The sequence below is a fragment of the Podarcis vaucheri genome, assembly GCF_965113315.1.
Source record: "Podarcis vaucheri genome assembly, chromosome: 2".
Classification (NCBI taxonomy): Eukaryota; Metazoa; Chordata; class Lepidosauria; order Squamata; family Lacertidae; genus Podarcis; species Podarcis vaucheri.
Window position 1 is genome coordinate 3726310 of NC_138760.1, and position 12576 is coordinate 3738885.

Below are 12576 nucleotides of genomic sequence, written 5' to 3' on the forward strand. Positions count from 1 at the left end.
CACTTCACACTTTTGACACTTAAGGCATATATATGGTCCACAGGTCACCATTGATACTCACACATAAATTGCCGTTGTTTGCCTGCAGGTCTGGCTGTTGATTACCATAACGAGCGCCTGTACTGGGCTGATGCCAAGCTCTCAGTGATTGGCAGCATCCGGCTCAATGGCACTGACCCAGTGGTGGCCATTGACAGCAAGAAAGGTAGGTGGTGTATGCAGGGGGAAGAAGCTTTGGGAAAACCATGGGGTGGTGCTGGTCTCGGTGTGCTCAGTCCCTCCATAGCTCTTCCTCCACCTCTAGGTATGTGTTCCCAGTGCCCTTTTTTGCTTTTGGCAAAAATATAAGGAAGACCAAAGGGGCAGCACAGCGATCATGGTTAGTCCCCTTAACACAACCCAAAGCAGCAGCTGTAGTGCTAGACCCACCATCCTCCCCCCTTCAGCCTCCTTCCACCTCTTCCTAGAGAGAGGCATCTTGGTCCCATTGTAGTACTGCAGCTGGTGTTGAAAGAATTATGCTGAGAAGAGCTTGCCAGTTAATGGGCTCGTTATTAAGAGAACTTGAGAGTGTTTTTATCTGCCATTCCCACAGGATTCTGAATCCCTTGCCTCTCCACAATGCCCCAAAATGGGAAACATCTGCTACCCGCCCACCCCTCCACAGCTCACCTAACTGAACTCAAGGTCCTTCCAGTATCCTGAATTATGTATCCATTAGCAGAGCTGCACAGCCAGTTTCTAACACTGCTTCCACCCCCCTTCTAGGGCTCAGCCACCCTTTCAGCATTGATATTTTTGAAGACTACATCTATGGCGTCACCTACATCAACAACCGCATCTTCAAGATTCACAAGTTTGGTAATGGGTCCGTCACCAACCTTACAGCTGGACTCAACCATGCCACCGATGTGGTGCTGTACCACCAGTATAAACAGCCAGATGGTTAGTATTGCATGTTGGGGCATCAAGCCTTCATACAGCTTAGGTAGGTTGCAGGTGGGTGGGGCAAGTGTTGCACCAGGAAGCTGGTCGGTGCTGGGCTGTCCCGCGAGGAAGCTGCCTCTGCAGCTCCCTCATGCGCTGGAGCCTAGTGGAGGAGAGGCATGGCAATGCTGCCCCCAGGCCAGGCATAACCTGGGAGTGGAGCTCTGACATGGCAACACTGGACCGTTGTCAGAGCCCAGCAGAGGAGAGATGTGGCGATGCTGCCACCTCCTCTGCCGCTTCCAGCCCTGGATCAGGCCTGACCCAGGAGTGGAGCTGCAGCCTCCTCAGCTCCCTCGCATGCCAGAGCCCAGCGGAGAGCATCCCTCCCCCAGCCATGAGGAGGAGGAGGTGCTGCCACTACCCCAGCCCTCAAGGCCTGGACTGGACGCAACTGCCCTCCTCAATGAGGGAGGCTGTCGTGTGGGCGTCTGGTTGCACCCGCTCAAAAAAATGTGCCTGGGGCAGCACCCCGCCCCCAGTCTAGACCTCTGGTTCATAGTAAAACAGGGTAGGAAGTCATGTTGATCTCATCTTAGCAGACCCAGAGTAGATTTGAGGTTGAAGAGATAATATGGAGATGTCTTTGTGAGTCTGAATCTTTCTTTTAGACATGGGAAGGAATAGAGATGGCTGCCCAGGCAGGTAGCAAAATCTGCTTCCTTGGGGACTTTCCAGCAATGGTTGGATTTCTGCCGGGAATGCAGGCGCATGGCTGGAAAGTGGACAACAGAACTGTTTTCTGCAATCTGCATTAATTTCTAGTTGTAATGCTGTGCTCAGTAACATGATTTTGCCTGAATGGACGCTCCTCAGTCCAACTTGATAAATCAATTAACAGAGCAGACACAGCAGTTAGTTAAACTTGGGGGCTCTTGGTGTTTGCAGTTTGATGATAAGGGGACATGATGGCAAACTGATGGAGAAAATATGGCAGGCATAGGCAAACTCTGGCCCTCCAGATGTTTGGGACTATAATTCCCATCATCCCTGACCACTGGTCCTGTTAGCATCTGGAGGGCCGGAGTTTGCCTATGCCTGAAATATGGCCACCGTGGTCACTGAGCCAGGAGAGAGCAGGCTGGATAGCAGAGGGGCCATTCCGAAACCAGGCGAGGAAGAGGCAGTTCAGAGGCTGGAGAGTGCAAGTTCTCTTTCAGACCATATTTTGAGAAGCAGAGGGGCTGCCGTCCAGCAAGAGCCTCTGCTGAACTCTTATTGCTTGGCATCTTTCCTCTCCAGTGACCAACCCCTGTGACAGGAAGAAATGTGAATGGCTCTGCCTCCTGAGTCCCAGCGGCCCTGTGTGCACCTGCCCCAATGGCAGGAGGCTGGACAATGGCACCTGTGTGCTCGTCCCCTCACCTACCGTCTCACCTGTAGGTAAGTGCTTACACACACAGAACGAGGCACTTCCTGCCTTCCTCAACCATACTGCTTTTGCCCTCTGCTAAAATGCCTTCTGTTTTTAACCCCTGGCCCAGGAAGTGAAATCTGCACTTAGTTCTTTTCAGTTGACTGTCCTCAGTTCCCAGTGCTGGCACCCCCTGTGACCTTGTGAGTCACCATCAGTTTGTGTTGAATATACTGGCCACGTTATGCCTTTGGCTGCCTTTGGGTTTGTATTTCAGGAGAATCAACCCGGAAAGGCAATAACTTAGTGCCAATAGCTGCATGGAAATCTGACTCTGTTCCCAGGGCAGCAACGCGTCTCTTTCCTTCTCCATTTTTCACTCACATCCTTTTGTCTGCTTTGGAGAATAAGTGATGTTAAGTTAATAACCTTCCTGCTTGTGGACTCACTCCATGCAGCCTACGCACTGAAAATCCTACAGAGTACCCTGATGAAAACAAGAATGAAAAACTTCAGGCACATAATTAAAATGAGCAAATAGGGATTACATCCTACAGCCAAATCGGCAGTCGCCAATCACTTTTTAAAAATGAAAAATAGAGGAAGGAGGTTGAGACTGAAGAATTACCTGCTTGGGCAATGCATCCCAATGGATAGGGACCACTACTGAAAAGGCCCTGTGCTGCTTGTGAACACACACCTTAACGTAGGGCCTCTCTTGCAGATATTGTAGGTCATGAAATTCCCATTATACAAGGAAGAAAGCTGCCTTTCACCACATTATAGTATTTGTCCATCTAGTATTGTCTGCTCTGCCTGGTGGTGGCTCTTCAGGGACACAGAGAGAACTTTCACTTGATTCTAGTATCTGATCTTTTAGTGGAAGATGCCAGGGGCTGACCCTGAAACCTTCTGCAAGCAAGGCATGTGCCCTTCCTTGAACCAATTGCCATCTGCCCTCCCCACAACATGGGAGAGGTGAGCTGCTGTGAACTCCCTCACAGATTCTTGCTTAGATCCAGTGATTCATGCCTAGCCAGAGGTTGGCTTGCATCATTGAGAGGTAAATGCAGGAATTATTACTTGAGGGCTTGTACAGTAACCAAGGGATACAATGTAAAATTCATATGCATCCTGGGGCTATTCAGTTTGAGGCTGAAACAAACTCCCACCATATAAACACTCTTTATTTTATTTATTTTTGCTTTTCATAGACAATACCTCCTCCCAAATCTATTGTCTCCTTTGGAGATGGGGGAGGAATAGACAAATTCCTCTAGACTTCATTGTGTCAAGCTACAGCAGCTATTCTCTTGTGCTCTCCAAAACCCCATGTACACTGATGGCTCTTGTCAGGAATAAATAACACTGAGTAAGTGCAGTTAACTTCTTATTAGAAAAAAACGAAGGCCAGCTTAGGAGGGACAAACCTAATGAGCAGTGGCGTAGCGTGGGTTCTCAGCACCCGGGGCAAGGCAAGTAATTTGCGCCCCCTAACCCGTGGATTTTAGCACTCGAGTCTCTTCCGTGCCCCCCCAGATGTAGCGCCAGGTAGGCCCCCCCCTGCACCCCCCACGCTACGCCACTGCTCCCACCACAAGTCTTCAGGACAGCCATCCGAAGGCTGGCGCGGGGAGAAGGTCTCTCCGCCCCACCGCCACTTCGGAGCAGCCTTCCGAAGGCTGGCGGCGGGAGGAGGTCTCTCCGCCCCACCGCCAGGCTTCGGAGGAGCCTTCCGAAGGCTGGCGGTGGGGCGGAGAGCCCTCCTCCTGCCGCCAGCCTTCGGAGCATCCTTCCGCTTAATTCCCAGCAAGCAATTAGCAGGCTCGCTCCACCTCCTCCTTCTCCCGGCTTTGCTGCTGCTGCTGCGCGGCTCTTTTCCTCCACCGACGGCGCGCTGCGCCTTGGAGAGGTTCCCGCTTCCTCGAGGGGGGCCGGCCAAATGCACCCCCCGAATGTTGCGCCCGGTGCGGCCGGCACCCCTGCCACTGCTAATGAGCACAGCAACTCTTTTCGCTAGGTCTTGCCCTTATGAGGCAGTTTTAGAGCTAACAGTCCCCACCTCGATGTTAGAATTCCTGCTCCATGATTGCGGTCATGGGATTGTTGTCTTTCACCTGACGGTGTATGTTTTGACTCCAAAGAGTGGGAAGTGATGGAGACAGGATGTTTGTGTTACTGTGGTCCATGAAGTGGGACTATTGTCCTTTGTTCTTTCTCTTTGCTGTCTGATGCTACAGAGAGAGGGAGCCATGTTGCAATGCTCCGTTGAGAGCTTTCCAATCCTGAACAGTAGGATTGTGAGCACTAATCTGCTTAGCAGACACACTAACAATCCTACTGTTCAGGATTGGAAAGCTCTCAAGCGCATAGCACATTACCTGAGAGGTACTATGCACTACAGACTCAGAGTCACTAATCTGAAGTCTGGAGGTCTTGAGATTTTTGCAGATGCAAGTTTTGGAAGTGACACCACAGATGGCACAAGCACTTCCGGAGTGCTACATGTATAACCAGTGTCTGTTTGATTGGCTGTGCAAGAAGCAGACAACAGTGAGCCTGAGTTCTTGTGAAGCTGAACTCAATGCACTCTCATATTCACTTATGGATTGTGAATGGTTGTTACAACTGTTTCAGGACGTCAGGGTTAATGTGAAATGTCCTATACAGGTTTACCAAGACAACAGGTCCTGTTTGGCTTTGCTAGCTTCAGAGAGTTGCAAGCAAAGAACCAAGTACTTGCAGATAAAATTGCATCTTGCAAGGGAGTGTCTTCGGAAAGGACTCATTCAGGTGTCCTACATTCCAGGAAACAAGATTCCTGCAGATTTGTTGTCTAAAGTTGTTAACAGGGAACAACTTCAGATTTATGTACTGCAGTTGCAGTTAGGTTGAAATATTGCGCCACAGGTTACATGGAAAGGGGGAGGATGTTGGGAATTTCCATTCCACTTTAAGGAGCAGACATGGGATTGTTACGTGTCACATGTCTGTTTACATTCCAGCACAGTTTGCTGGGAACTTCTGTTGTGTGTATAGCTTTTGCTTTTGACTCACTCTCTGAGAAGACGAAAGAGAGATGACATGTTTTCTTTGTCCTGATTTATGCTTAATAAATCTGTAGCTGTTAGTACGTTTCCACAAGCCTCACACCACTTCTGTTTGTGCAGTATGTTCTGCTAATATAGTGTGCTCAGGCTTTGAAGTCTGAGTCACTGATTTACGTTGCACCAGAGATTGGGGGATCATCACGGCTGGAAGGGCATGATCCAGCTGGGGGCTAGCCAGCTGGCTTCCCGACCCCCGAAGGACACCGACACTCCCCATAGCTGACTAAATCTCCTCCTTCCCCAGGATCCTTTCCAAGCAATCTGAGACTCTGCCAGCACACCTCTCTCTGCTTCTCCCTCTTCATAGCTCTTCTGGTCCTGGGAAACCAGGAGGAGCTTGTTGCAGTAGGAGGGAGAGACCTGGCTTCTTCACCAGCCTGACCCATCTCTGCCTCTTGGCCTGCTTCCACCTCTGTGTCTGATTCTGGAATTCTTTCTGCTACAGATTCTCCCTACTCACTAAACCCTGTTCTCCAGCTTCTGACACCTCCTTCTCCCAGTTTTCTCCCTCTTCTCTGTCTAACCCCTCATCGTCATCCCACCACCAATCCTCAGGCTTTGAGCCTTCGTCTCTTGGGGGGTTCCCCATCTGGTGCCTCCCACTATTCTTCTGCATTCAGCCAGTCCCTGACAACACTAAGTAAACTATAAATAAGAATGAGTGTCTCACTCACTTTCTTGCCTGCTTTTCTTTTCTCCTTTCTTGTAGTTCCAGCCACCGACACCTGTGACCTGGTTTGCCTCAATGGTGGCAGCTGCTTCTTGAATGCCCGCAAGCAGCCCAAGTGCCGGTGCCAGCCGCGCTACATCGGGGACAAGTGCCAGCATGACCAGTGCTCTGACTACTGCCAGAACGGGGGCACCTGTGCTGCTTCCCCGTCTGGTGAGTGGGGGGGGGTGCTGGGAGAAGGTGTAACTTAGGCCTGGAGTCAGGGCAGCGGAAGAGACATGAGAACCAAGTATCCATTGCTTCAAGTGCTGAAGTTAAAATTCAGCATCTGATTTTCTGGATGGACTTCTACAAAGTTGTGTTAATCTGTTTGTGGTTTGAGACTTTTCAGCTCCCTATTGTTTGTGGCCAAAAAAAGAAATTGATCTCTGTTCCGAACTGAACTGGAGCTGAGGGCTCATGCCAGCAGCAGTTAAACAGCCGTGGGGAACTGCAGACTGCAGGCCTAACTGAGGCCCATATAAGGCCATTTCCCCCCAGCCAGGATCACCTACACCATACTTGTCATCAACTTTGGGGGAAGTAAAGCTGCAGTCATCATTTGAGGCCTTTCTTTGTGTATCTCTTGCACAAGAGCTCTAGTGGGTGGCAACACAAGAACAGGCCTTTTCTGCAGTGGCTCCCCATTTGTGGAAGGCTCACCTGGTGCCTTCATTACATATCTTTAGCCACCAGCCGAAAAAAAATTCTCTTCAACCAGGTGTTTGGCTGATTAACATTCTGTGGCCTTTGAAATGTTTCTGTGGGGGAGGGGCTATTGTTTTGTTTTGTTTTATTATGCATTTTGTGTTTTCATTTTGTATTGTTATGTTGTGAACTGCCCTGTGATCTTCAAGTGAAGGGTGGTATACAAATTTTAATAATAATAATAATAATAATAATAATAATAATAATAATAATAATAATAATAGCAGCAGCAACAACACCACCATATGGTATAGTTGAGAGCCTTAGAATGTGCTGCCAATCGTTCTTTGCATGTGCCTTTTAAATATGGTGCCAAATGCCAGCCTGCAAGGGAGTCTTGTTTTGCACTCAGGAGCTCCTTCGTGCATCCAGTACCTGCTGAAAGTGGCCTGGTGCAAATGCCGCTGGAATCGGAGCTCCCCATTTGAGCCGATCCCTCCCAAAAGTGTGACTCCAAGCTTCTTCCTCTGCAGCCAAGGCTTAAAGCCAGAGGTGCAAGGGAAGAGTTATGAGCCCACATGGAGAAGTGCTCCCAATTCTTCACCTGAAGTTGAATCATGTGGTTGACAGGTGATCCTGCCCGCTGGCCTGGGGGGGGGGCAGACCCAGATCCATAGCTCCACACCTGCAGTAAAGGAAAAAAGGATCCCAGGGTAACAAAATAAAATTTCTGCCATCTAAAGATTCTTTGTTGATTCTTTGTTTGTTTTAGTAAAACATATGTACTTATAATCTCCCCAAAGTTAAACAATAAAATGGAGGCAATGTTTTTTGTGGGATTCAGTCCCAACAGGGGTGGAAAGGCATTTGTCGGGGATTCTTCAGCTGAGATTCCTGCAGGGAGTAGTACTGGATTGCCCTTGGGGTCCCTCTAACTCTACAATTCTGTGATTCTATGAAATACAAGGGTAGTAAAATATTCTCCTGTCTGCCGTGTTCCTGGATCACCACTTCCCAGGAGGTACCATATGCATTCAACTGGCTGTTGGGTTTCCTCAAAGATCTTGTTATGCCTGTGGTGGGGGAAACATGTGGTCCTCCAGATGCCACCGGACTACAACTCCCATCATCCCTGACCCTTGGCCTTGCTGAATGGGGCTGGTGGGACTTGAAGTCACAACAACATAGGCAGGACAGGGGCCTTTTGTTGGCTGCAGCAGTCCATGTAGCATTAAGTCTGTTATATGGGCCCAGCCCTGCTAATGATAACCTGCGTTCTGCCCTCCCACCCCAGGGATGCCGACTTGCCGCTGCCCCAATGGCTTCACTGGCTCTCGGTGCAACAAGCAGCTGTGCACAGACTACTGCCTCAACAACGGCAGCTGCACCGTCAACCAGGGTAACCAGCCCAACTGCCGCTGCCCAACTGATTTCATCGGTGACAAGTGCCAATACCGTAAGTGCCTGCCAGCTCTCAAGGCCACAGCAGACCCCCCACACACACACACTGGCCAAAGGAGGATATGTCAGGGAGATCGGCCAGATTTTTTAGTTTCTTAGAATATAAATCACAAAAACAAACAATACAAACAAACAATACAATCCAAGAGTAAAGTGAAAACCTATTTTCAGAACTACAAATGATCAAATCATTTAGTTAAAAAACCAACGCCTTGGCAGTCAACACTGTTATAGATCAGAAAACTTGCCCATACCTTTTTCCACTGCTAGAGCTTATAAAACAATCCTTTAAAACTTGTTTGCATCAAGCAGCAACTGGCTGATTTGAAATCACCTGATTGACCTAAAAAAGTTACACAATGAATAGTGGAATCTATTCCTGCACATGAAAAGGGCAGTGAGAGGGTAGTCTAGCACACAAGGCCTTCAATACAGCCTCGTCTGCATACGCCAAGACAATATTAAATAATTTACTGGTCACATATTCTGTGCAAATCATTTGAAATCTTAGCTGAATAAACACATGTCTGACGGCAGGGGAAGCTTGTTAATTCCTGCAGATAAACATCCCATTTATTGTCTGATTTAATTTTAATATACCAAACTGAGGACATTGAATTCTTCATATATTCAGAGTCCCTTTGGGTATCTTCAGCAAAATTCACATTGCAGGGGAATCACTGTGTCTTCATTTCCATCCAGTGTGAGGTCTAATTCCCATGCCCCATCAGTGGGATGACTGTCAGAAAAGCACTTGAGAATTTGCCCCTTTTGTGATTGATTTTTTTAAAATATATTTTTTATTGTTAAATAAATGAACAAATGTTAAATAGACAATGCAACGGAGATGAAGTTTATGCACCCTGGGGTATGGTAGAGTCTCAGGACCTTGTTCAGGAACGAATCCTATGTCTCGTGCTGCATCATCTTTTCTGTACCCCTCAGGCCAGTGCTCAAACTTCTGTGAGAACAATGGTGTGTGCCAGCTGACTGCCGCTGGAGCTCGCCTGTGCCGCTGCCCGCCATATTACTATGGTGACCGCTGCCAGCATAACAAGTGTGACCGCTGTCTCAAGGGCAATTGCTCCATCATCCAGCAGACTGGCAACGTCAGCTGCACGTAGGTGCCAAGAGTTGCTTGGGGGTTGGAAGAAGAGGAGGTCTGAGATGGTCCTGAGAGATAGGGATCAAGAGTGCTTTGGGTCCCCTGCCCATAGAGGCATTGGAGAAGCACCACACAACGCATGGGAGTCCTATCCAAAGTATCCCTGCCTGTTAGGTTGTGAGGGGTCTCCTAGATCAGTTTCTGTGGTTGGCGTGTTAGGGGTTGGGACAGGATCCGACAAGCAGAACTTTAAAAGATGGGAGCAGGGGTGGTAAGTTGAGGTACACACAGAGGCCGTGCTGGAGAGGAGGCCTGTTTTGGGGGTGGGGGGTTTAACGCTCCTCCGGCAGGAAGCTCCTGGGGATAGATAGGCTAGTAAGGTTGGACTTGTAACTGGTTGTGTTTTACTCTTTGGGCAGTAGCAGAGGGAGGGGGAGGGGGAGTTTCTGCCACGTTGACCGCATCTCCCTTCTACATTGCAGCTGCCCTGATGGCAGGATAGCCCCCAGTTGCTTGACTTGCAACAACTACTGCTACAATGGGGGCACTTGCACCATGAATGCTGAAACTTCGATGCCTGAGTGCCAGTGAGTTTGGAGGGAAACTGGGGTGAAGGGAAGGGGGGCGCATGCCTGCTTACTTTCAGTGAGACAAGTCTTCACCCAGCTTCCTATCTTATGCTCTCCTAACTCACAAATTCCAAGTCCACCTCCATACTAAGACAAGCATGCTCCTAAATAACCTATTTCCTTGAATTGTGTAGTTTTCCTGCTGTCCATCTCATGTGACCTGTGTGCCATTTCCCCTGTTTTGCCCCATAGGGAAAAGGGCCATAGCTCAATGGCAGCGCATTTGGCTTGCATGTAGAAGGTCCCAGGTTCAGTCCCTGGCATCTCCGGATTGAACTGGGAGAAACCTCTTTTTGAAGCTCTGGAGAGCCACTACCAATCTCTGTGGACAATACTGGCTTCCCTGTATCTCATGAGTTCCATTCAGCTACTCCAGTGTTCTCCTCAGCATAATCTGCCCCCCTTCTCTCTCTCTCTCTCTCTCTCTCTATATATATATATATATATATCTATCTCTATCTCTATCTCTATCTCTATCTCTATCTCTATCTCTATCTCTATCTCTATCTCTATCTCTATCTCTATCTCTATCTCTATCTCTCTCCACACCACTTTTTCAGCATATTCCTTGCCCAAGGAAGTTCTTGTTTGTATCCATCCCACAGCCACAAACACCCACCTGCTTTTTGCTTTTCAGGTGCACATTGGAGATGACAGGGGAGCGCTGTGAGAGATCTGCGAGCAACGAGCAGCAGAGCAACCGTATGTAGAGCGGGGGCTCAAGGGCAGCCGCTGTAGGGGTTGATGGGGGGGGCGTGTGAGTGTGTCAGGTGGATGTGGGCTGCAGCTGGAGAGAGTCAGGGAACACCTGTTCATGCAGGGGTGGTGACTTTTCCATACCAGCCAGAGGGACCTGGCCCATGGCATTCTGGTCCTTGAGGCAGTATATTCAAATGGTTATTCCCTTCCTCACACAGGGGAACTATCCACTCGGAGGCTCCCCTGCATGTCTTGTTTAAATGAATAGGAAGCACTGAGCATAAGAGGAGCCCTGCTAGATTCAGCAGGACACATCAGAGCTCAGGCTCCCTGCAACTCTGCCTCATAGGCTGGAGGCGACATCTTGGCTAGAAACCATTGATAGACTTGCCCTCTGTGAAAGGAAGCACATGGCTGTGTTCTCGTTCAGCTCTGTTTGTGCAGAAGGAACATCTCAGCAGCTTGTGTCCTGTGGGTCAGCTCTGTCTCCCTGCCACTCTGCTGCCCTCAATGACACATGAAATCTGCCTCCTGGCATGTCTACCTTGTGAGAAATGCGCCCATTTATTAAATTATTTGCAGGCCGGGGAGGGGGGGGCTTTTCAGGTCCAGATTCCACAAACGTTTGTGAGTGTCCATTTTCAAGGCGAAAAATACTTGGCCTACATGTAAACATCCCAGAAATGCTGCAGGATAGAAAACCTTTTTACTTTTTAAAAATTCATGGATAGGCTTACATTCTATCAGATTATCAAGTGAAATGTCTTCTCAAAGACAGAGGGAGATCTTTGGTGTATTTCCTAGCTAGAGGTGTGTTGGTGGAGAGTTTTCCAGCACCTTTTTCTCTTCCCTCTACAGTACTAGTGAATGCTTTCCATTCACCTGCACCAAAAACTGTCTCTGTTCATTATATTTATACCTTAACCTTTCCTCCAAGGAGCTCAGGATGGCAGACGTGGGGTTTTCTCATCCCAGCCCCATTTTATCCTCACAAGCTACCCTGTGAGGTAGCTTAGGCTGGGAGATGGTATTAACCGGTCAGAGGTAAACTGAGTGGAGATTTGAACTTGGGTCTTTCCTGTGCTAGCCTGATAAGCTAATCGATGCACCACGCTGGTCCTCATTTGAACCTAGAGGGAAATGAGATGCCTTTGCTTCTTGGATATTTGAGTACATCTGTATCCACCTTGCCCAGGAATGAAAATATATATGCAGACATAAGGGACAGGCTGTGCATATTGGGTGTTGATGAGATCTTTGCTCTGTCTTGGGGTGTGGGCTACAAGGGATGGTTCCTAGTCAGTGACCAGTGTTTCCCCACCTCCTGTAGGAACCGTGTCCATCATCATCCCAATCCTCCTCCTGCTGCTGGTGATACTGGTGGCAGGAGCTGTGGTCTGGTACAAGAAACGGATTAAAGGGTAAGCAAAGCACTCAGAAATGGTGACTGTGGGTGGTGTTTGAGTGTGTTGCATATCTACTGCCGTGGAGATGGGGGAGCTTTTAGATTCTGTGTTGCATATTAAACTAAGCCAGACTTCCTCTTGCACAAATACAAAACCTCCTCTTGGTTCCCCACATCCCATGGTGTAACCATCCATGAACAGGGAATGAATCTTGATTGTGTCCGTGCTTCAACCTGCTGCAATTCTGCTTCTCATTGCTGGGGCCACGTTCGTTTTGGTCATTTGTACATCTGCCTCATGTCATGGTATATTTAGAGCCCTAGTGGGGTATCTGGGTTCTCTGTGGGAGATGTGTGTGGATGAAGCTGCCCTGCCTGCTGCCCTCTTGGATCTTTTTTGAACTCTCATGGTTCCCAAGAACATACTAAGGGGTCACACCCATAAAGAGGTGAAACACATTTTCAGCTC

General features: G+C 48.7%; 2 protein-coding genes across 4 annotated transcripts in view; one reads left to right on the forward strand and one right to left on the reverse strand.

Moving 5' to 3' along the window:
• The window catches only part of LOC309523672 (low-density lipoprotein receptor-related protein 1-like), an 87756-nt gene extending 75467 nt beyond the window's left edge, over positions 1-12289 (forward strand). Inside the window, exons 55-63 of the mRNA XM_082207654.1 lie at positions 89-205; positions 769-945; positions 2230-2370; positions 6161-6334; positions 8103-8264; positions 9215-9389; positions 9857-9961; positions 10641-10705; positions 12033-12289. Of these exons, the coding sequence (XP_082063780.1) occupies positions 89-205; positions 769-945; positions 2230-2370; positions 6161-6334; positions 8103-8264; positions 9215-9389; positions 9857-9961; positions 10641-10705; positions 12033-12127 (1211 nt within the window). The 3' untranslated portion in view covers positions 12128-12289. The remainder of the gene's footprint in view (positions 1-88; positions 206-768; positions 946-2229; positions 2371-6160; positions 6335-8102; positions 8265-9214; positions 9390-9856; positions 9962-10640; positions 10706-12032) is intronic.
• Positions 1-12576, reverse strand: part of NEMP1 (nuclear envelope integral membrane protein 1) — a 108733-nt gene that overhangs the window by 91376 nt on the left and 4781 nt on the right. The gene's annotated exons all lie outside the window — the stretch shown is intronic.